Source organism: Protopterus annectens, chromosome 2.part2 (genome assembly GCF_019279795.1).
Source record: "Protopterus annectens isolate FY-2018-M chromosome 2.part2, PAN1.0, whole genome shotgun sequence".
NCBI classification, from domain to species: Eukaryota; Metazoa; Chordata; order Ceratodontiformes; family Protopteridae; genus Protopterus; species Protopterus annectens.
In genome coordinates this window covers 925,891,311-925,916,184 of record NC_056730.1, presented here as the reverse complement: position 1 = coordinate 925,916,184, position 24,874 = coordinate 925,891,311, and the positions used below count along the sequence as shown (strand labels likewise).

Sequence of the window (24,874 nt, the reverse complement as noted above, 5' to 3'; positions counted from 1 at the left end):
ATATGATACAATCTGGGCAAAATAAATGAGATGTGCTATCCTGTTCATTTACAGTTAGAGTACTGTGAATAACTGGCTTCTTAGACTATCTCTGTAAGCCATGTCAGTGTTTCATTTTAATTATTCTGATCTGTGATGTTAACTTTTTCTGTTTTTTTTTTCTTGAATTTCATTCAGTACAAAGTAGAAAAATAATTGTTTTTAAGCATTCAGACTTGCAGTTTCCAGACTCACTCCCCTCACATGCACATTTATTTAGGCGTTAACATTGCCAGCAGCTCTGCTCATTCATCTATGACTGACTATTGTCACCTCAAAGGAGTGGAAAGGTATGTGAAAGCTACTAGTAGTATTTTATGTTAGATTATCTTCAATTTTCTGCAGTTATCTGGATTAATTCAGCAGATTTTTGCACTCAACCCCATACATCTCAATTACTTTTCTCAATACTTCTGGACAAAGCCAAAAATAATGGGGGACAAAGGACAGGTCAAAAATATAATGCAAAATCAGGAACATTCTGCATAATTCTGGACAGTTGAGAGGTATGCTCAGTTCTGTTCTTATTATAAAAACTTTTATGGCTAACTCACTGGGAAGGAGTTTCATTTTGGGAATTAATACATGCTTTATATCACATTACTGAACTTACATTTCAGTGACACAGTCACATTACCAAAAATGTGGTCAGTAACAAGCAGTGAACAATACAGAAAGTGCACTGTCTAATCAGTGTCATGCAGTCTGAGACAGATTCCTTTCTGAAACAAACTTGAGATTTGAGCTAATTTAGGTGTCCTAGTATGACACAGCATGATTAATCTTTGAGCTGCAGCTGAAAACTTGACTAATGTACTATAGCATTGTGACAGCATACCTGAAGGAGTATTTTAAAGACTGGTATAAAGAGGACCGCCATAAAATAGACTGGTCAGTAACAATGACTGAGCTGTTGTGATTCTAGGCCCTTGGTCACCAAAGAATCCATTCTTTTTTTTTTTATCATTTTGTTTGATATTGTAAGTTTTTTTTTTCTGATTTGATGATGTTGTTGTCCAAGAGAATGCTTAGAAGCTTTATATGATCAGTTTCTTCAGTTTGTATGGAGCTCTTAGAAGATAATGACTTTATGTAAGTTTATCTTGTTGCTAGTTGCTGATCTAAAAAAAGCATGCTTTTTGTTCGTTTAGATTTAGTGGAAGGCCAGATGAAGAGAACTATTTTTATATGCTGCTAAAGCCTTCATAATAGTGCACATTGATATCTTTACCTCATGGTCGGAGAAGGATGATTGAGCTGACCATGCATTAGATCAGACTAGTTAGAAAGTATTTATTTGTCAAATCAGTCCTTGCAGTGAGAGCAATGCAGTCCTGAGTATTCAGATTAACAAAGGGGTTAGCACTATCTCTAAAGACCTACATCTCGATACATTGCTACACTGAACATCAGATTGAAGCTTGTAGTAAATTGAGAAACATGGCAAGATGTGCCATTGACTATAAATGATGTACCATGCAGTGTGACTTTTTCTGTTATATTACCTTTATTCCACTTTGACCAAAGCACTGATCTTTCTCACTGAACCTTGAAGGTAAAGCTAGGCAGCTGCATGCATGCATGAATTTTTCCTAAGTATCATTGTTTCCATTGCCTCCTTACTATATTACCCTGCGGCAATGTACCTAGCTAGATAAAAACAGATTTCAATGCTTTTAAAAGAGGTAGTAATTCACTTTGAGTTCAGGCAAAACTGTGGTGTTACACATGGGTTGCATATGTCTATCTGGCTTCTTTCAGGTTATTTCTGTTTCTCACCTGTGAAATTACTTAAACTAGGGTTTACCTTGCACAGGGTTTGAAGCATAAGGTTCATAATCTCTTAAATTTGTAATTACCGTAGCTGAAGGGTTAGCCGAGTCAACTAGTATCACCATTGTAACCTACAAAGCAAATGTAAACTAGCTGTGAAAGTGCTGTTTGCCAAAACCACAGCTGCTGATGGCCAGCTAGTCACCTTATTGGTGCCGTAGGTCACCAACCAGCATGGTAAAGAAGACTAATGAAAATCTATTATTCTAGTCATGGATTGTTATCAGATACTATTGCAGTATCTCTGTTTTAGCTTTCATTCACATAGCAAGTGCTATTTCTTTTTATCTAATCATTATATTGGATACTAGATTAAGTTTGTTGTTACAGACTGACCAACCTCATAAACAATGTAACATGTAACATTATGATCTTTAATATACCATTGAAGAGGGTGGTAATTTTAAGGCTACTCAACAACAGTGACAAACCAGTGGTCTGTAAGATTGCAAGTTAGAAGCTCATGAAGCTGCTGAACTAGCCTTGCATGCATTTGGTCTTTTCTTGTGCTCCTTCTTCCAAAAGTGGTGTGGCAGATCTGGTTGAAAGGCAGAGTTACTGGGGAGTACATTAGTAAACAGGAAGGACAGTTGGGGAGGAGCAAGCACAGGGAGCAGATTGCAGGGACTAACTTTCCATTGGATCTCTGAAGGTACTTTTTCATAGAGAGCATTGTGAAAAAACTGAATGGACTACAAGACTTTGGCAGTGAGATAATCTACAGTGGCTTTGAAGAGAGCATGGGGCAGGAGGAGAAAAGGGCAAATGGAAAGGTAGTGATGGAAGAGGGATGGGATGTTAAGGCACTTAAAAATGCAGACTAGATAGGCATGTTGTCCTCTTCTGCCATACAGGAAATGTAACCACATAAGGAAGGTCAACAGAGAGAGCTTTGTTACTATTCAGTGTGAAATCTCAGCAGATGAAATCTCTATCACTATCTCATAGTGAGCAAATGTTACAGGTCTAACCTGCTTTCGGCAATTATGTCCCCATGGCTAAGGTGGTGAAAAGGCAGATGATATGGACAGATAAATTACATTTACACTATACAGTGTCCTAAGCAAAAATGAGGCTTGCAAGTACTCTGCTGAGATTCTTAAATCACTGATGGCCTCAGATGAGCTAGTGGTGGTATGCATGTATGGAAAAACAGGGCATTAGGATTTCCCTTCTTAAGGAGTGTCCTTACTGCCTGCTAAATGGGTATGATTTTATTAATGTCATTCGTACCACTTTTTTTAGCTGTGCAAATACGGCATGCTACTCTGAACATGTGTTCATATGACTAGTCCTGGCTGAATGTGTTGGAAGATGTAAGGCTCCTTTCAAGAGACACAGACCTCCTTAAAAGGATCAAAATAAAAAAAAAACTTTAATAGTGATTGACTATTGGCCATTTTCATTTGAAGATGAGGTTTTGTCAGAAGCTGAGGGCTAGTTGCAATATAAGCTTTCTGAATGGAAGATTTTAATGAGATAATACAGCCTGAAGAGTGAATATGCAATTGTTTATTCTTGCTCTCTATCTAATCAAAAAAAAATGATTAGGTAAACCTGTATAGCATACCTAGAAGTTATCTCCCCTAACAAATTCAATGCTGTAACAGAGTTTGGAGGTTTAGAAGGTAGGCCCAATTTTTGTTGAGATATAGGTTCATAGGTGGTTACAAGGGATTCAGTCTAGGAGACCATTAAGGAGCATAACCCATATTTCCAAGTGCCTCAAAGCACTGTTGACTTGTTTAATGTCACACAGTAGACAAAGGAAGGCTGTGGCAATTGAACCCTGTAGCACAGGAAGTAGCTCATCAAAAGCTCATACTTTAGGTTCCCCTGTGCCAATGGCCAGGCTAATATGAGTTTAAAAAATTTTCCTAAGAATGAGAGGTATTATCGACTTCCCAGGGATACTCAAATCCTCCAAGAGGGACTTCCAGGAACCAACACATGGTGTACCTACCATGGACTTAAACTGAGCACCAATAATTTAGTGTAGCTGTCTTTGGAAAACAAGTGTAGCCTACTAATTACAATGCAAACAAGATACTACATAAGACTGATCCACTTATTAGAGCTCTACTGCCTTTCATCAACAGTGAGCCATTCTTTAACAACATATCGCTTATAGCTAGAAAATCCTTCTACCTTGCCAAATTAATTACTAAAGGTATATCCTCCGGGTCTAAAGATGTTATAGTCCCCCAATAGGTCAGTCAGAAAATACCACTCAGTCTTTGAAATTTGCCTGTCCAAATTGCATGCCCTGTTAGAAAGATCACAATGTTTTCTATTTAAAAATCAAAGGACTAAGGTCCCAAGACAGACTAGAAACCCTCTCACTTTTCTCTGCCTCATACTAGCTGCTATATGGTACTCTCTGATTGGCTTTTTGGGCTATGAAAGAGTGTGTCTTACTAGATCTCTTTCAAGTCAGAAATACTGATAATACTAAAAGCACTGACTCCAAAAACATCAACCTTTATCACAACATAAATAATACTCCTCGAAGAGATAGGTTCTTCATCCAAAGTCTCCTGTACCTATGGAACAAGGTTCTCTTCCATGTCAAATAATGTAACACATTGACCTCCTTCATGTTCCATCTTGATAATTGTATGGTTACCCACAAATTTAGTTCTGGGGCAAGCAGTAAGACCCTCATCAAGTAGCGGGGTAGCTCCACCTCCTGAACTGTCCATCTCTTAGCTAGGCTGTATATAACCATTCAGACTGTCTGGCTAATAAAACATTTAAACCTGTCTGATTGTCGCTATATTATTGAATATTTTAACATCTACAGTGTGATATGCCAGCAGGTTTAATTACTGCTTACTTTAAAGGAAGTTATGTGCCTACCTGTACCTCTCAACCTCTGACCTTTAAAAATCATAGCAATGGCCTTTGAAAGTCACAGCAGAGGGTCCAGAAGAGGAGCACTTTGTTATTTTACAGAGCAGAAGGCTTTCAGTGAGTAAAATCCATATTAGTATTGATGATGAATCTTTGTATATGCTTACTTTAGTTATTTAATAACATATGTATCCTTTAACAGGGATGATTTCATGAAGAACTTCAGTGTTTCTAGAAGAAACAAAGCTAAATCTGAAGGCCAAAATTATAACACTATACCTAAATTATAGCAGTAGAGAGGAATATCCCCTACCGTGTTTTAATTGATCATTTTATGAACAGAAAACCCACTATCTAGCAGCCTAATATTATTCTGTCAACCTATGAGTTGTTTCTTCCTCCATTTGCACATATGTATTGTGTTGCATGTTTGGAGAATATATACAGGAGTCAATAGATAATTAGACTGTATTATTTGTTGTGCATTAACGTTAAACAAAACAACTGAAAAACATGTAATCAGTAGTTGGTTGAAACAAATCTGTCAAATTTCTCCCTCTTTTTTAACAAACATGGGCTATTTTTTCACTTTGCTACTGATTTCAACAAATCCACTACGGACTTTTAATTTTTTTTTAATCATGAGCTTAATGCTATATTCATATGGAAGATCTTAACAGCATGGCATAGTCCTTAGTCGACTTGGGAACAGATGAATCTTCTCACAGTCTGCTGAGTCTGAAATCTGTGTTCGTTTAGCAGTAATATCATTATGATTCTTGGCTACCAGTTGTTTTTCTGATGCAAAAGTGAGAGTATTAATGAAAATATTAGTTTTTATCCTGACACATAATTAGATGGAATGTGACTCATACTTTTACAAGCAAATTCATGTGGTAGCTAGTTATGCTGAGCATACCATATTCTACACATGTTTTACTGATGATATTTTTTATTATGGAGAGCTGATGTCCTTGATTTGGAATTGTTCATGAACTATGTGAATAATGTCAATGATTATGTACGTTTCACATTTAACTACAATGTGACTTCTATTAATATGTTAGATTTTTTATAAATTCCGTGTTTTTTCCCTTCTTTTTAAAATGTGTAAGAAAGAAGAGCAAAGTGATGCTTATTTATGTTATGATAGCATGCATTCAAAAAGATTAATGGAAATATTGTGAAAAGTCAGCCAGTGAGGGTCAGCAGGTTTACTGCTGATGACAAATTGTTTCAATCAGAAGGTACTGATGTGGATGAATTATTACAGAAGAAAGTTTATCATGAAAATCTTGCCAACAAGATTTATAGCAATATTAATTGAATAAGGGTGATGTGCAGAGCTGTAGTAACTACAGAGGGATTAAATTGATCGGTCACAACATGAAGTTATGGGAAAGAGTAGTGGAAGCTAGGTTAAGAAGGGAGGTGATGATTAGTGATCAGCAGTATGGTTTCATGCCAGGAAAGAGCACTACAGATGCAATGTTTGCTCTGAGAGTGTTGATGGAGAAGTACAGAGAATGTCAAAAGGAGTTGCATTCTGTTTTTGTAGACTTAGAGAAAGCATAAGACAGGGTGCCTAGAGAGGAGTTGTGGTATTGTATGAGGAAGTCAGGAGTGTCAGAGAAGTATGTAAGAGCGGTACAGGACATGTATGAGGGTAGAGTGACAGCAGTGAGGTCTGCAGTGGGAATGATGGATGCATTTAGGGTGGAGGTGGGATTGCATCAATGATCAGCTCTGAGCCCTTTCTTATTTGCAATGGTGATGGACAGGTTGACAGACGACATCAGACAGGAGTCCCCATGGACTATGATGTTTGCAGATGACATTGTGATCTGTAGTGAGAGTAGGGAACAGGTGGAGGACACCATGGAGAGATGGAGATATGCTGTAGAGAGAAGAGAAATGAAGGTCAGCAGGAATAAGGCAGAATATATGTGTGTGAATGAGAGGGAGGATAGAGGAATGGTGAGGATGCAAGGAGTAGAGGTGGCGAAGGTGGATGAGTTTAAATACTTGGGGTCAATAGTTCAGACTAATGGTGAGTGTGGAAGAGAGGTGAAGAAGAGAGTACAGGCAGGTTGGAGTGGGTGGAGAAGAGTGTCAGGAGTGATTTGTGACAGACGAGTACCAGTAAGAGTGAAAGGGAAGGTCTACAAGAGGGAAGTGAGACCAGCTATGTTATATGGGTTGGAGACAGTGGCATTGACAAAAAGGCAGGAGTTTGAGCTGGATGTGGCAGAGTTAAAGATGTTAAGATTTGCACTGGGTGTGACAAGGGTGGACAGGATTAGGAATAAGTATATTAGAGGGCCAGCCCAGGTTGGAAGGTTTGGATACAAAGCCAGAGAGGCAAGATTACGTTGATTTGGACATGTGCTGAGGAGGGATGCTGAGTATATTGCGAAAAAGATGCTAAGGATGAAGCTACCAGGTAACAGGAAAAGAGGAAGGCCTAAGATAAGGTTTATGGATGTGGTGAGAGAGGACATGCAGGTGGTTGGTGTGACAGAGCAAGATGCAGAGGATTGGAAGAAATGGAAACAGGTGATCCGCTGTGGCGACCCCTAACGGGAACAGCCGAAAGAAGATGATGATTAATTGAAAAAAATCATTAGTATATTTCCAGAAATCAGTAGCAAATTGGGAGAACAACCCATATTTGTTAAACAGAAAGAAAGAGAGACAGACACAGAAAAAAACTTGAACAATTTGTTTCAACCAATTGCTGATTAAATTGTGTGGTTTTCAGGTATTTATTTATTTATTTTTATTCAGTTTGATATCTCACTACCTTATTGCTTGGAGGTTTAGCTTTTGGATTTTTATTTTTCACTTCTTGTATATTGTTACATCTTTTAAGAAGATCAAGAAGCAATTGTGGTTTCTAAAATAGCAAAGCCAGAGGGAAGTGAATGGATTTCTCTCTGTAGTGTCCAAGTGGCAGAGAATTTTGTGTTCTTTAGATAGGCCTTAATGACACATTTCCGATTTGTCCAGGCAATCTTTCTTGGTTAATGTACTGTTACTTTAACTTCAAAAAATCAACTGTTTTATTCATGAAGCATTTGCTACTATCTTTAAAATGGTTACAGATAATGCCAGGAAATCAAAGCAAGCAAACTTCAACTTTAAGATGTCATTTAAGTAAGAGAAAACAAATACAAGAAGGTAAAATACATCTTTATTAGTACATCATAAAAATGGACATGCAAGAATGAATTGGTAGATATTATCTCCATATTATCAAGGAAAAAAAAATAAAAAGAAATGTGGCAAAGGATAGTCCCATGCAAGAACCAAACTCCAAGGCTTCAATGTCTGATGAAACTTTCCATTTTCAGTATAAAGAAAATGTGAGAGAAGTAGCTTGTTTGAAGGTTTCAGGTTACAAGTCATCTCAACATCAAGGGAAGCAAAACTGTAGAAAGAATACCAAATTAAAAGCTTACTGTTTTCAGAGACTTTGCCAAAGGCTGTATGGTTGTACAACATTATATACGAATTAACTGTTGTTAAAAAAACAACTGAATAATTTAACCGAAAGAATGAACAATGCATTAAATAGAATTTTAAAATTGAGGACAGGAGAGCATGAAATATGATTTATGCAAAACATGAACCCCTTCACCTCTCATTGCAAGCCCTATGATTATTTAGATGATGTTTTTTAATTTCCAAGATACGCCGTTTATCACTAATACCTTAAAATAAAATATATATCAAATGAAAATACTCAAATATTGCTAACAATGCTGACTTACCTTTAGAAGACAAAGGGAGTATCAAAGAATGGCACTGTTTATTCATCAGCATTTGCAAAAAAAAGTAGTAAGCAGTGCATTAAAGATATGGTTTGCCTAGGTCTTCTGTTATGGTCTGGATAAGGCTTAATTGTGGGAGTAGACTGAGTCTCCTAATGTAAGATTTTATTCTAACTTATTAAATGTAGAGTACTACATTATTAAAAACGTATACACACATATATAGGTGCTGCGGTAGCGTTGTCACCTCATAGTAAGACGTCCTGTTTGATTTTCAGTTAGAGCGTCTTCTGTGTGGAGACATGCGTGAATGGGCGTACCTTCGTTGAAGGTTGTGCATCAGGGCTGACAACTCGGCACGTTAAAATCTACTGCCAATCATTAACGGACTGGAGTTCCGCTGTGGCGACTATATCTATTAATGTATAATATATATATATATATATATATATATATATATATATATATATATATATATATATGGATTCACTTTATAATTTTGCAATACTGAAATACCAAATTTCAGCATTTCGAAATCATAAAGTCGAACGTCCATAATCCTGACAGCACACAATCGCGAAACACACAATCACGAACACATACAAAGCATACACCACACAATACATACATCGTCCAACCCACATTACAACAAACAAAACACACACAAACACAAAAATACAAACAAACAAACCTATACTACGTGTAAGCATAGGGGGCCTGCATCTCCCACATCCCCCCTACTTATACATACTAACTCCGAGATAGTACAAACAGACACAAAAAGGAAACACACGCCCACACATTTCACAGTCCCTCGCACACACACAAACATCGCACATATACATACATCCACACATTCAGACACACTCAAACTCCCACACAAAACCCTTACAAAACACTTACCATCAATTGCACCTATATTCATACATGATACACTCCCAACACCGCATGCCACGTACCATAAGTCATAACCGTGAATTTGAGATATTCGAATTTGCGATTATGCACTTTCGCGATTTTCAGTTTTCGACTTTATGATTTCAAAATACTGAAATTCGGTATTTCAGTATTTCAAAATTATAAAGTGAACCTATACATATATATATATATATATATATATATATATATATATATACATACATATATATATATATATATATATATATATATATATATATATATATATATATATATATATATATATATATATATAGATAGATATATAGGGTCTATATTACATTATCGAAAAGCCGATATATTGAACAGCTTTTCATCGGCCCGTAAAAGTCGAACTCTTATAATAGCAAAAACACGAATGAGCAAATTCTTTCCCTGGGAAATAAATTGTTAGCCTTACCACAAACTACACACTACTTTAAACATAACAAAGTGGGGGACTTTGCCCCCCACACCCCCCTTACTAAATATACCAACTCCGAGATCACACTACAGTGGGGAAAAGGGAAACTCACAAGGATGACCAAGCAGTTTCTTTCCCAGGGAAAAAATTTGCTCATTCGGGTGTTTACTATTATAAGAGTTTGACTTTTATGGGTCGATGAAAAGACATTCGATATAACGGCTTTTTGATAATGTAATATAGACCCATATATATATATATATATATATTTATGGATCCCTATCTGATGATCGAGTTTTCAGAAACTAGAAATTTATATGGTCGGGACCATATGATCAAGCTTTTGAAAACTAGAAGGTTTTTAATGGAGATCGAGGTATAGTGCGGATTGGAAAATGAACCTTTTTCCCTCACTGTAGTGAGATCTTCATGCAGCTAAATATAAGCCTTATTCAAGTTTACAAATAAAAAGATGATATCTTACCATGCTGTTAGCTTAGAGTATATTGTGAGTAAACCTTATGTCAATAAATAAGATGGCAATGCTCACTTCTTACTAAGATTTTAGGCAGGGCTTGCTCAAGCACACTTTTACCCACCTTATCTGTTAAGGGTGGCAACAACAGATATAAGATGCTAATTAAATAGTGTTGAAACTAAATGCAATACTGTGGATTTTTAATGGAATTCAGTTCACTAAAAAGAGAAAATTATTTTGACATTTATCCTAGAGGTAAGGACAGGAAGTGACTGGCTGTGTTTGCATGCTTGAGTTTAGTACTTTTCTCAGTCGCTCACTCATTCGCCATTCACTCCTAACTCACTACTAACAAGCAGAGAGTGCAATTGATATTCTACTGCTCTTTGCTTCATCTGGTTCAGTGGGTTCCAGCATACTACTCATCGATTGTGTAGGACAAGTCTAAAAACATTAAATCCACTTCCTTTCTGAGTATTCTGTAAGCAGTCAGAGCTGACACCTGTACTGGAAACAATATCTTCTCACTTCTCCCAATCATCTGGATGCCTGCCAACCATAATACTGGTCAAAGTCAACCACTTGCATAGGTGATCCACAAACACCTTATATGCAGTAAGAAAGTAAGTAAGTAAGTAAGTAAGTAAATAAATTACAATAAAGTTTCTAAAATGACATTCAGTCATTAAAACAATGTTTTAATTTTATCTGGGAAGCAAATTTCTCCACACCATCCATATATGTGGCTGGATTCATGCAAGTCATCAGTTAATATAAATTGTTCCAAGATAAATGGTTCTTGGGGCAAGTAATATTTTCCTGTTTTAGTGGCAATACTTAACAGCCTTGCATATCTGCCAATTGTGCTTTATCACACAGAAGGCCATCATGGAAATTAACTACATCCCTGTTTTATGGTTTCATCACCAGCTCAGGATGCTTCACCCTTCTTGAAGATTTATTTTCAGTTAGCATTAAAGTGTTAACATGAGGACTTTTCTGCAAGAATTTGCTAACTTTCTTATCAACAGTATGTAAGTCAGGTCACCCCAGTGGCCAATCCTGTGTGACTTTAATATCTGAGTTATTAACAAGTCATTTAAGTGGGAAGGACTTCTTCCAAATTATCAAGGGTTTTGGTTTTGCTCTAGTGGTTTCTTCTAACACCATTAAATAGGATACTCACTGGACTTGCTACTGAAACTGCATGTAGTAATTTCTGAACTGGAGGTAGAGCTGTTTTTGCAGTCTGTTCACTATCTGATTCACTTCTTCCAAATGTTCCTGCAAATCTGTCTGCTGTCTATCCAGATAACCTGGTTCCCAAATTTAAGAGCATCTCCAGCAGCAGTGGTAGGGCAATTGATATTCTACTGCTCTTTGCTTCATCTGGTTCAGTGGGTTCCAGCATACTACTCATCGATTGTGTAGGACACGTCTAAAAACAGATCAGATAGATCCTATTGAAATATAAATAGATAATATAATAATATAATATAATATATAATATAATTTAAATAGATCACAGCAGATCCTATTGGAGCCCAGTGTTAATGATTCTGAGAAACTGGTGTTAGACTGTACCAAGATTCTCAACTGTGCATTGGATGAATTTGCTTGAGTCTGTGCATATCCTTTGTCCACAATATTCCCTGCCAATGTTACAGTATTAATGTTTGTGAGGTAAAGAGGCAAAGAGAGTAACTAGAATGCAAATACAAGAGACCATGCCTCTTTGAGAAAAAGCCTTCTTTTTATGCCTATTATTCAGAATACCATTCTGAAATCTCACATAAAAAGCAATGCTCTTGTTGGATGAGATTTCTTTTGTATTAAATCTTCAAGCCCTACATTTTTAGATCATTGATTGACTTTGCAGCCCAGTCAGCCTTACTATCTTGAAAGCTTTTTCATCCTCATAGTGTGAGGCATCTGCAACATTTTTTTCCAGATAAAGCTGCATTATGTAGATTAGATCTTCCTAGTGCTTCCAGTGTAGAAGTTAAAAACATAGTCATAAGCCTCCTGGTTTTACTTTGACAGCATATGATTATCTCAGCTATGAGGTGACTATGAATGTCAGTTAATATCATACTGATTAAGCATGATCTTTCTGTTTCTGGTGCGTATGTCAGTGACCAGGTCATGGAGCCCCTTGATTTTACTTGGTTTATAGGTCCATAGGTATATACTAGGCTAATGACTACTAAGGCCTTTATAAGCCTAGCTGTGCAACCCAAATGTGTCCCACAAGTTATATGTTTTAGACATTTATATAGGGGGTGATTATTAGTTACGACATGATTTATTGACTGCCTTTGTCCATCAGAGATGTAGGTGCCAGATCAGGAATGAATTTTCAATTTCAAATGGTACAAGTTACAGTTAAATATGGTTAGGGAGAGACTTTGTTTCACATGGATTGGGAGCCTGTCCCAGAGAAAAGGAATTCTCTGAAATTCATATCTGTGTCTCCAACGTGTCCTATTTATGTTGCAGCCCAAATGTAGGTCTTTCAATCTAGTAGTTCTGATGCAATTTGCTTTGTGGATGTGCAAAAGGTTCATCAGAATTGACTCCAGGGATGCCTTGTAAACCAGGCATAGATAACCTCTAAGTAGTCCATAGGACACCAGGTATAGAGCTAGGGCTTTGAGGTGATCCATATAGGGCATTGTGTTTATGCCCTGTATTCTTTTAAGGAACCTTTGCAGCTGCTCCAGTTGCTGCATGTGCCTGGTTAGGGACGTGCGAAGAGAGCATAATACTAAAATATGGGTCTGATGAGGGCCAAGTACAGTGGTACAATGGCTACCCTAGACTTAGATGCCATGCCTTTACTTATAAGTTGAGAAACATGGAAAGATTTCCTTATTACCTTGGATACATGTTGGTTGACTGCCAGGTTGCTGTCTTTATGTGTTCCCAGATCCCTGACTAGTGGGTCAACTCTTAGGAGTGTCTTATTGATAACATAGTTTCCTGAGGTGGCTGACTTCCCAAAAGGTACTATAATGCATTTCTTGGCATTGAGTTTTAAGCCGTGGCTTTGGCAGTCATTTGTCTGTGTTATACCATCTTGTATGATGTTAGCATCTTGGTGGAATTCTATGACTGCTCCCAGCTGGCAATCATCTTTGACAGTATTTGGTATATTATTTATGAAAAGACCATGTAGCAATACTCTAGTTGAGTAACTGTGGGCTAGATCTTGGACCTTCTAAGCTTGTTACTTCTTGCTTAGAACCTCTAGATCCAGATATTCTTCAAATTGTGTGATCACCACCAAGGACAGGGGTGCTTCTGCCACCAGTTAAAAAACCTTCAATAATGTCACCCTTAAGAAAAGTACTTCTTGAGCTGGATAACCTGGAGAATTATTATTCAATGTCTGACTTCCCTCTTTAAAATAAAGTCACAGAGGAAGAGGTCTGCACTCAGCTGTAATGAAATCTAACAACCTGTGGTCTCCTAGGTCCATGTCAGTCTGATTTTAGATTTAGAAATAGCACTGAGGCCATCCTTTTTAGGGTTGTATGTGATCTCCTTGTGGTGAAGGTTCAGTGATTTCCTTTTTCATTGGTTTTCCTTGAGCTCTTGGCTGCATTTGATTCTGACTAAGCACTCATGTGCCACTGTGGGGTTTCTTCCACAATTCTTGATTTGCTTCTTTTGAGGCATTATCAGTGGGATATTACAGGCCTGAGTTCTTCTTCAGACCAGCTTCTTACTTGGGGGAGGTTCTGCGGGGCTTGTTTTTGTTTTCTTTGTTATTCATGGTATACATGTTTCTGCACAGAGAAGTAATCAAACGGAGGGGTTAGTATCATTACTGGGGTCTATGTCATAACATTGAAAATCATTTCACTCAAACTCATACGCTGAACCCATTTCAATGAAAACATATAATACTGGCAACTCTTTGAGGAAGAGGTCTGCACTCAGCTGTAATGAAATCTAACAACCTGTGGTCTCCTAGGTCCATGTCAGTCTGATTTTAGATTTAGAAATAGCACTGAGGCCATCCTTTTAAGGATTGTATGTGATCTCCTTGTGGTGAAGGTTCAGTGATTTCCTTTTTCATTGGTTTTCCTTGAGCTCTTGGCTGCATTTGATTCTGACTAAGCACTCATGTGCCACTGTGGGGTTTCTTCCACAATTCTTGATTTGCTTCTTTTGAGGCATTATCGGTGGGATATTACAAGCCTGAGTTCTTCTTCAGACCAGCTTCTTAGTTGGGGGAGGTTCTACGGGGCTTGTTTTTGTTTTCTTTGTTATTCATGGTATACATGTTTCTGCACAGAGAAGTAATCAAATGGAGGGGTTAGTATCATTACTGGGGTCTACGTCATAACATTGAAAATCATTTCACTCAAACTCATACGTTGAACCCATTTCAATGAAAACATATAATACCGGCAACTCTTTTCAGTGAAAACTAATAACAGCGATAACTCATTCCACTGAAATCCTTCTCCACAAGAAATATATCCTAAAAGCATGTTTTTGCAGGGGGGCAAGCCCCCCTGCACCCCCTTACTTAAATCATTATATGCATACATATCTATATCAGTCTCCATTGGCCTAATGGATAAGGCATTGGATTCCTAAATCAGGGATTGTAGGTTTGAGTTCCATCTGCAGTAATATAATTGGGTTGGGTTTGGCATAATGGTTAAGGTTTTCACTGTATAGATGTAAGGTACAAGGTTTGATTCTGACTTCAGGTTATTGGCTAAGCTTAAAATGACCCTTAAGGGCAGTTAGCCTAGTATTCACCTTTGAACCTACATATATTAATTCCAGGATTGCACCACCACAGAGAAATGAAAAAAAAGCACTACACACAGTTAATCAGTGCTCAAGAACAAACATAGACATCTATAGATCTGGGAGAACAACAGGATGCTAACCTCCACAATGCACACACACTATGACAGACTCACTCCCTAATAACTCCTATGATAAGAAATGATACCGCACATGCTTTCTACACACGTCTATACTTCTCTGTGAAATGAGTTTTAAGTCAAATAAGTTTTAAGTGAAATGGGTTCAACAATGTGAGTTTCAGTGTAATTACAGGGATCCTTACTGGTGTATGTCTGTTATCTAGCTTTGTCTTTCCTTTTCTTAGCAATGAAATTTTACTTTTTTGCCTTTGAGGACAACTTAAATACCATTCTAATGCACATTAATGCCTTGTCAGAACAGAGGCAGTGAATGTACATGCCACTGTTTGACTGTCAAAGGCTTCATACATTTCCCCCTTTATTTGATCACAATGGGGATATGCTGCAATTTGGGTCTAGAATGAAGTATTTGAGGGTAGTCTTAAACAACAAGCTACCAGTTCAGAACCAGATGATGGTTGCAATTAAGCCTCTGTATGGACATTTGAAGACAAATGTCTGTTACCTCCACCCAATGTTGCGCCACAGGTACATGCTCAGGTCTGCTCCTGACCAGACTGTTGTAAAACTCCCTACTTTGGGCTTGTTGACACTGATCTTGACTGCCTTCAGTAATGCAGAATTCTACAGCTGGGATGCTGAGTGCAACAGCACATTTTATTTTTATTAGCTCTATGCATTAGTGTTTACACTGATTCCTTTTGGCTGCAAGGTTAGCATTTAAAATCTAGATATTTAAGTACTTCATTTGTTAAGGATGTACTTTGAAACATCTGGTATGTGGTTACCTGCTATGCGTAGACCTGTCCTGTGCAATTTTCCACCCACTCAGCTTCAGTCACATAGGTGACACATAAAACACTACCTATTTTAATTTCAACCAACAGTTGTAATGCTTTACAGTTCTTAAAGATATGTTTGCATCATGCTCTTATGTGTTTATTGTTTAAGTTTAAGCAGTTAAGTAAACAAAGTATACTTGTAAGGTGCGCATCTCTTCTGGTAGTAAAGCAAAACAAAACCAAAAAGCATGTTTGCGACTGTGGTCTTCCTCCAGGATAAAAGTACCATGTCTGGCTTGATTAAATTAAAGTGTTAAGGCTCTGATTTAGCGGCGCAGAAGGGTAAAGACCTGACTATGTGCCAGATGGTTCAAGTTGAAGTGCCATCTTGGACATTGGAAGACATAGGTAGTGGGTGGTCTGAATGAGTAGTTGATGCTGACTCACCATTGGGGGGTCTGTGCAAACACAGAGAGCAGCAGACCTGGGGCATGCACTTAATATCACCAAGCCAGTAACTGCACATATGTGGAAACACACATAGTGTAGCTGTGAGGCTTTGTTGACCTCCATGGTAATGTGGCTGAACATGTCAGCTACCTGGGGTGGAGTTAGGTCATAGAGAAATGCCTCTAAGTCCTACCTTGGAGAGGGATGCAGGCTATGGAGGCAGGGGCATTGGATAGTTCTCCAGCCTGGGACCAGTAAGGGTCCACCCTTAAAAGTTGAAGACCCCAGTATGAGTTGTGAGGACATACTCTCATTCTACTGCATCAAGGTCCCTGTAGGCAGGCAGAAACAGTGAAGGAGGGTAGGGCACAAGTAACCTCTCTGCACACCTATATCATTATTCTTTCTGGTTGGCTTTTGCCCAGGAATATTAGAAAGTCACTTCTCCCCAGAGAAGGAGTTGATTCAAGATGCAGGTGTGTGTAGGGGAGGAGGGGTCCTGATGATTCTAGGAGGCTGGGAGTAAAAAAAAAAAAATCAAAGTGCTAGCTTAGTCAACATGTCTCCACAGAATAGCTGCTAGCTATCTTTCTTTGCTAAATGAGTCTTACCCTTACTAGTTTAGACTTTGTTCATCCGTTCCATTTCTTCTGTATCACAACTAATTGCCAGAAATGAAAGTTTATAAAGCTGAACAACATTGATTGGTTTTGAGGTTCTAACTCACAGTTTATATTACAAAACATAATTTACATTTATGTTGTTTAGAAATGCAGTTTATCTAAGCCATAAGCTGCTTTAGTAGTTGTGTTTTAAACTGTGTTCTTCATATTTACTTGTATTGGTTTCTGTGCGTATTTTTCATAGCTTGCGCTCTTGGTCAAAAACCAGTACCGTGCAGTTTGCTGTATTAAATCAAAGGTTGCAACTTATCCTGAAGTAGTATTTTACCAGTTCATCTACCTTGGGGGGGGGGGGGGCAATAAATATTGGATGACAGCCTGACGATATCCCCTAGTGTTGGTACTGGGGACATACAGCCTATGCTTCAAAATAGTGGGGCATGATCAATGGACGTTTTTAGCCTTAATGGCCTCATGACATTGGGCATTAGGAGATAGGGTGGTCAATGGCTGGGACATAAAAAACATCCCTAGGGCCGCGAGTTTTTATGCTGCACTTGGATACATCAGTCTCCTCTCAGACAAACAAAAAAATTATCAGATTAGGTCCAGAGGGTCTGGAGTAACTTATGGTGTTTAAGATTGAGGACAGGCATCAATGGCACCTGACAATCTGCTGCTTTAAGGACAGAAAAAATTAAGTTAAAAAAAGCTGCCAAGCATTCAACTACATTACTTTATCCTGAATTTTAAAATGTTCTTGATAAGTACAGAAAACAATAAGTTAAAAAAACTGCAAAGCATTCAACTACATTTCATTATCCTGAATTCTAAGGATTTCTTGATAAATCACTGTCCTGGTTGCTTTAGACAGGCTTCAGTGGCTGAGGTTTCTTTTTGGGGATAAACGCTTGGCTAGGCTTGTAAGGTCCCCAGGGCCATTAGCCTAGTAACCTCCTATGATCCTGTGATCCTAATGGCAACCAATCTGCTGCTATAGGAGCTGAAAAAAAAATGCAATATTTCAAGCACATTACTTTATCCTGAATTCCAAAGAGTTGTTGACATATCACTGTCCTGCCGGGTTTAGGCAGAAGCTGGTAGGGAACAGAAGGTTAGTAAGAGTCATGCCTATCCTTTAAATGCAAGTTTATTCCACTTATTACAACTCTGAAAGTGCCACATATAAAGAAATCATGACTGTTTTGTATGTTTCTCTTTCCTGTCTACCCAATCTGCAATCTCTGCATATGCCATTTTGGTTGCTTATGAAATATTGCATTATTTCGGCATTACATTTGTTGTAGCATCTACTACCCTGATCCCAGGCAGTTTATATGTAAGAAAGGAATGCAGGTAACTGCATCGGTTGCACTTGCAGCCTTGAAGAATCATTTAATTAGGTGACTTTGTAACTAGGCAGGCACTTTCTATGAGGATTGCAAAGTCACTTTAATGTGTGCATTCAGTCACACATCATTTTTTAAAATTTTTTTTCTTTTATTTTAACAATATTACTGCTCACCTGACATTGCCTTAATGACAATGTTAGTTTTTAAGATGCAGTTAATCCCTTACTAGATATTCACCTAATTCAAGTTAATGCTGATTTTGATCATTTGCTTATAATTTTCAGGATTCCAACTTTTCTTTCACAGATATAATTCTCTTGATCCATCTGCTTTTGTGTTTGGAGCACTGCAGATCTCATGGCAGGTTCTAATGTTTTGTAGCTTCTCATTACATTGCTTTCAAATGCCTAAAGACTTCTAGAGTGTCTCCAATGTGGGATACCAACAGACATTTGCAATAGCAATGTAGTAGATGAGATATTTAGAGTAATTTGTTTCACCCTTATTTGGCCACTTCAGTCCATTAGAGTGTCTCTATTTGGGAATGTTTAAAGGTTATTACATGTAGCCTATAAAGTGGGTGGATGGAAATCAGACAGTGAAGGATCCCTCTAGACAATTAAAGGATTTTGGTTAAGGGGGAAAGTGGGAATGATATCAGATCTGAGCAGCATGTGTATGTGTGTGTGTGTGTGTGTGTGTGTGTGTGTGTGTGTGCGCGTGTGTGTGTGTGTGCGTGTGTGTGTGTGTGTGTGTGTGTGTGTGTGTGTGTGTGTGTGTGTGTGTAAAATCATGAAGCGAACAGCTGGTCTCTTCTTGGGAAAGATTGATATATGTATTTTTATACAGTAGAAACATTATATCAAACCATTTTCAACAGGCAATACATTTTAATATCTTTGTATTTAACTTCAGTTTTATGGAAAGACTGATGGAATTTGGAATATTTTAAAATAAGATTTGATGGACGTTATTTGCATGCATTTATTTATCCACTGTGGGCTAGAAAAATGTAAGTGGTGTTGCAGGGCAGTGGGAGAATGGAGCTCATGTGCTGGAACCTTGGAAGATAAGAAGCTTTAGATGGACAAATCAGTTAATTAGAGGAAGTTATTATTTTATCATCCTTGCCTTTGTTCCTGTATTCTTAGAGCAGGAATTGTGAGATGGCAGTAGCATTTTCTTGCTTGTCTTGTTACTGGCTTCAGAATACTATAATTTAGATTTTGAGGTGTTGCACAGAGTTTTCGGATAAAGACATTCCAGATAGTGACAAGTAGAATATCCCTGTGGTGGCATAGAAAGATATCTGAGTTGATGCTAAGGGGTTTGAAGAGCTCCATAATGACAATATAATGAGATGAAAAGACAGAACATTGCAAGTACTTGGCATGGTAAAAACAGATTCATGTTGATCCATCAAAGGCTGTTTCAATGAACACAAATAAACTTAAACAAGTTCACTGAAACTACCTTCACTGAACAATGAAATTATTTTCTTTTGCAGAGGCAAGCCCCCTTGTACCCATCATATGAGGGGGCACCCCCAGAGGTATATATATATCAACTCTGAGGCTGCACAACAGTGGAGAAAAAAGCAACCTCCGTTTTCATCAAAGGAGGTTTCAGTGAACTGAGTTCCTTTTCTTTGCATTCACTGAAATCACCTTCAACGGATTGACATGCTCTCAGTATACATTTGGACATGGAAATGGAGCCTTTATATTACATCATAGCAAAAGTTAAATAAGGAAATAAACATTTGCTTGACCATGAGATGTGCAGTGGACTCATAAACCTGATCTTGCTAAAATAGCCTTCGTTTCCTTGTTTCATTTTTTTGGGCTTTATTTGCCCCACTGCCTGATAGACCCATTCATTCCCCATCACTGGGGCAAAGGTCAACCAGGAGGAGTCATTGTTTAGACAGCCATTAGGGATTTTTTTATTTTTTTTTTGCTTTACATCCTAGTACACGTCCATACCCTGTACTACACAAGTGAAAAGGTAATGTACTGGGCTGACCACAAAAAATGTCTCCTTATTTCCATAAGGGTCATTCCTCCAAGCAGCTCACCCTCCCACAAAGTAGTGGGTTTTCTCGGTCTCCAGGACAGAACTCTTACTACTGTGTGTGCATCTGTGTTTCACCCCCTGAGAGGGGTGACTAGGCCCATAACCCTTCACTGCTCTCCCTCCCTGTCTGTGTCCTCCTGCCATAGAGCTATTGATTGAGCCCCAGTGACTTGGGTCACAGTCAGTACTCCATCCCTTCGCACCACAGGGCTAGTTCTCTATCACTTTGAATTCTCTTTTGCGTGTAACGAAAATGAAAAGATTAATGAATGAAATGTCGAGCGAAACAGAAATATATCATTCAAAAATGCAAACGTCAGTGGGCATCTGTAGCACATTGCTAGCAGAAGTGGTCGAAATTAAATAATGGAGTGTTCAGAACGTGCATCATGTAAAAGGGTAAACACAGGAATGCAATGGAAACTGCATCAGAATCATTCATGGCTGCAAAGGCAAGTTAGAGTTGTTGATCTTATTTATATGGCAGACTCTGCCTGTGCATTCAAGTGAAAAAAACATCTGTAGAGCAGATTACCGAGGTAATATCACAGTGTTCTTAACTCTGTCTGCAGCAGGTGTCACTCTTTTGCCAAGTAAATAAATTGCAAATTCAATAAAATAGCATTGGAAATCTTGTTTTACAATTTTAAAATGTCTTTCCCTATGGTGACTCCATTGAAAATGTCCAGTTTATAAGAAAAAAAACCATGAACTGTTGTATGTGCAAGTAATACAGCACTCATGTCTGACATGAGATTTTGTAGTACTCTAGGACTCAGACTGTAAACTGATATAATATACTCCTGGCTAGCTCCTTGTTTGGTAGAGAAATCCTTCATTTGAAATCTTTTATTTTATAATTACCTGATTATGGCAAAAGTCAGCAATTTGTTCTTGGATGTAAAAAGCTTGTATAAGGCAAATGGTGAAAATATTGAATTTTCTGTTTGCAGTTTTATGGCCTTTGCCACAGTGGGTAATATTTTAAGGGAGTTGGCATTCTTTTGGCAGACAGCTATATCAGAAGATGACAAGACTGTGAGGCTTAGTGGTCCCTCTGTGCCATTCTGCTTCTGTTTTATGCTCACTGAATGCCCATCATTTAGTTAGGAAATTATTTGGATATATTTTTCAGTATTCCCACTTCCTGTAGGTGCATCATAATCATCCTTGATGACAAGCACTCATTCTGAATTCATAATGCTTGCGTTAATTACTCATTTTGCATATAGCCTTTGAACTTCCAGGGAAAAAAACTCAGCAATATTGTGAAGAGAAGGCCCTGTGTTATTTTGTGTAATTCTATAATATTCTTCATTCTTTTTTACATAGCCTTGTAGCTGACCATGCAGTGACTACACAGCTAACGAACTGCACTTTTTTTTCAGAGACCCCTATATATTAGCACTGACATCGGTCACTTTGGCATCTGTTCCTCCTCTTCCTAAATACTTGAGATGTGAAACACGCTGTGCAGGTTTCCTAATATATAGTGATGGTCCTCGGAATTGCAAGGTAATATATATAACGTTTACATTTCTATCAATTCTTATTTTACATTCATAAATACAAGAAGAAGAAAAGAGGTCATTATATTGGAAACTACTGTGTAGTAGTTTGCTAATGGCAATCATGCAGCTGTGAAAATGGGATGATGTAGTATATTCCCTGATTTATGATTATTACTACAGTGGGCTACACAACATTAGGTGGAGAGAGATGAGCAAATTAGTTAATTAATCAATCAGTTAGAAATTAACTGGACAAACATTCACTCTTTGAGTGGTCTCATTTTTAAAATGTACCTGCACAAGGACTGCAAAAAATTGAATTTCAGACAATGGAGAAATAACATGTCACTGAAGTTATGTGATAACAATTTAAGTGAGCTGGTCTTCTCAGAACATTTTCACTCATTAGTTAGAAAGAAGCTCGAGGGTAAATTCAACATATATGAGCTATTTAGGATTGGTAATCAACTAGCATGTTCTGGGAGGTTAGAGAAAAAAACATAAGCAATTCAGGAAGCCTTGCAATACAGGCACTGAACAAAGGTCAGAAATAAATCCTGGACTCTGGAGTTGTGCAGCAAAAACCTTATCTGCTGAGCCATGGGCACCTAATAATTGTAGATACAAAACTGAACTACATTTATAAACTAAGACAGGTAGCTAAATATTATGTTCTGTTGAACTGGACTATAAAGGACTCTGGGTAAATATCTCTAACTATTTACATATGCTTTCAAAATGGGCATGAGTTACAGGTTAGATTGTTAGGTACCTGTACTTCAAAAATGTGTTCCATGTAGTTGAGAAAACTAGTGCAGGCTTCCTAGACCTCACAGTGAGTCAAAGCTCCATTCTTTCTCGCTGTCTCCAAATCCAAGCTGGCATTTTTTTTTTAAATTATGACTGTAATCCCACACATATCTTTATAAAAAAAAGAGCAAGAGTGAGTCTAGAAAAAAAAACATAAGGGCTCCATTAGAAAGCCAGTAAAACATGAAAATATTTTTAAATATTATTTTAAACAAATGACCATGACTAAGCTGAGATTTTTAATATACCCTCTATGGGTGACTGCCACCTGACTTATGACACTGAATATATGCAACTGACATCCAGAGTGTGATTTGCAAAACCAACTGGAAAGTGACATTTACAAATACAATTGTGCAACGGCACTCTACATTTAAATAGCAAGGTCTCTAAAATGATCACCTTGAAAATTATGTACCAAAATCCTCCACACTTAAATGTTATATTCCTACAGAACAAGTAATTAAAACAGAAGCAGAAAAAAAAACATGGGAAAAACAAACATTTTAGCATGGTTTTCAACAAATCCATAGAACTCTGAGAAAAGGTAACATTTTGAGTTCACGTTTTCAAATACTGATTTTGGATGGAGATCCTTAAGCAGAATAACAAGAGCCATACAAAATATTATATTCATAAAGTAGCAGAAAGAATTCTAAGAAGTAAGCCAACATTTGCATGGAGAAAGAAGACTTTGCTGATAGGGATGACTACAATTAGGGGTACAGAGAATAGGCAAGAAGGGGTTGGAATTTATTGGAGAAAACTGGTAAAAGAACCAAGGTATTGGGAAATATAACTAGGGAGAGAGAGGGAACAGAATGGGAAGAGCACAAGAAGACATTTGGACTGCAGGCTATAGCCTGCCTTCTCTAACAGGGATTGATATCAGAGTATAGGCAAAGAGAAAGGGATATGGGAATCCTATGTGAAATACCTGCTCTGGTAGAATTTTTAGTTGAATCAAGAACATAATCTGCTGTTTAAAAAGGGAAATTAGTAGGGCATATACAATATTGCATGATAACTTTAGGAATCAATCAGAGAAGGTTAGAAAAGATTGGGAAGAGCGATTGGATAAGCAATTTGAAAAGAAACAATTGGAGGACACATGTATAGCTCCCCAGTATACAACAAAAGTCTAGAAGATTTTTCCTCAGGTAGATGACAAATGCTGAAGGTGTGATGGGAAAGAAAGTGGTAACTGGGAAGATGTTTTGGGAGTCTAATGAGTTGGCAGACTTCAGAAAGTTCCTACTGAGTACTCTGTTGGAAATATTGGGTGAGCAAATGGATGTAACTAAGGAAATATTTTTTTTAGCTGGGATACAATATTTGTATTGCCTAGACATACTAGGGCCTTTTTAAGTTTAATTCTGGTGGCTGCCAAAAAAGCAATTATTAGAAAATGGAAATCAAAGTCTGAACAAACTGTATTTGAAGTATTGAATATTGCAGCAGATATAAAGACATTGGAAGTGGGATCTTAAGAAAAGGGAAGGGGTAAATGAAACAGAAAACTGGAAATTGTGAGAAAAATGCATTCAAAATGTTTTGGAGGAGGAATGAGATTTAAGGGAAGGTGGGAAATGAGCAATTTATGTAATAAGGTTGGATTGATGATAGTATGGGAAAGCATATGTGATTTATAATGTTTGTAATTATGAACATATTAGTATGGTTTGTTTTCTTTTTTATAAATGTGTGTTTGACTGTATCTTAAGTGATGATTCAATGTTGTTGTTGTTTGTCTTTTGGCTTTTCCCAGTTAGGGGTCGCCACAGCGGAACTCCGGTCTGCTAATGATTGGCAGTCGATTTTCAAGAACGCTGAGGTGCCAGCTCGACGTTCAACCTTCAACGAAGACAAGCCCATTTATGCATGTCTTTCGAATGCCCACCCAACCGCGGGGAGGACATGCAGACTCCACACAGAAGGCACTAAAATTGTCAAATACCTGCGGTAAACTAGATGGGCATAGTGAATTACCGAATGTGTTCCTCATTTGAGATCTCTTTGTA

The 24,874-nt window shown here is 37.7% G+C and overlaps 1 protein-coding gene across 2 annotated transcripts in view; it reads left to right on the top strand.

Annotated features, from left to right (window-relative positions):
* ACOT12 (acyl-CoA thioesterase 12) overlaps positions 1 to 24,874 on the top strand; it is a 772,547-nt gene that overhangs the window by 591,762 nt on the left and 155,911 nt on the right. For both annotated transcript variants that reach the window (XM_044064240.1, XM_044064239.1), the window contains one exon: positions 21,921 to 22,047. In XM_044064240.1, coding sequence (XP_043920175.1) covers positions 21,921 to 22,047 — 127 coding nt within the window. The remainder of the gene's footprint in view (positions 1 to 21,920; positions 22,048 to 24,874) is intronic.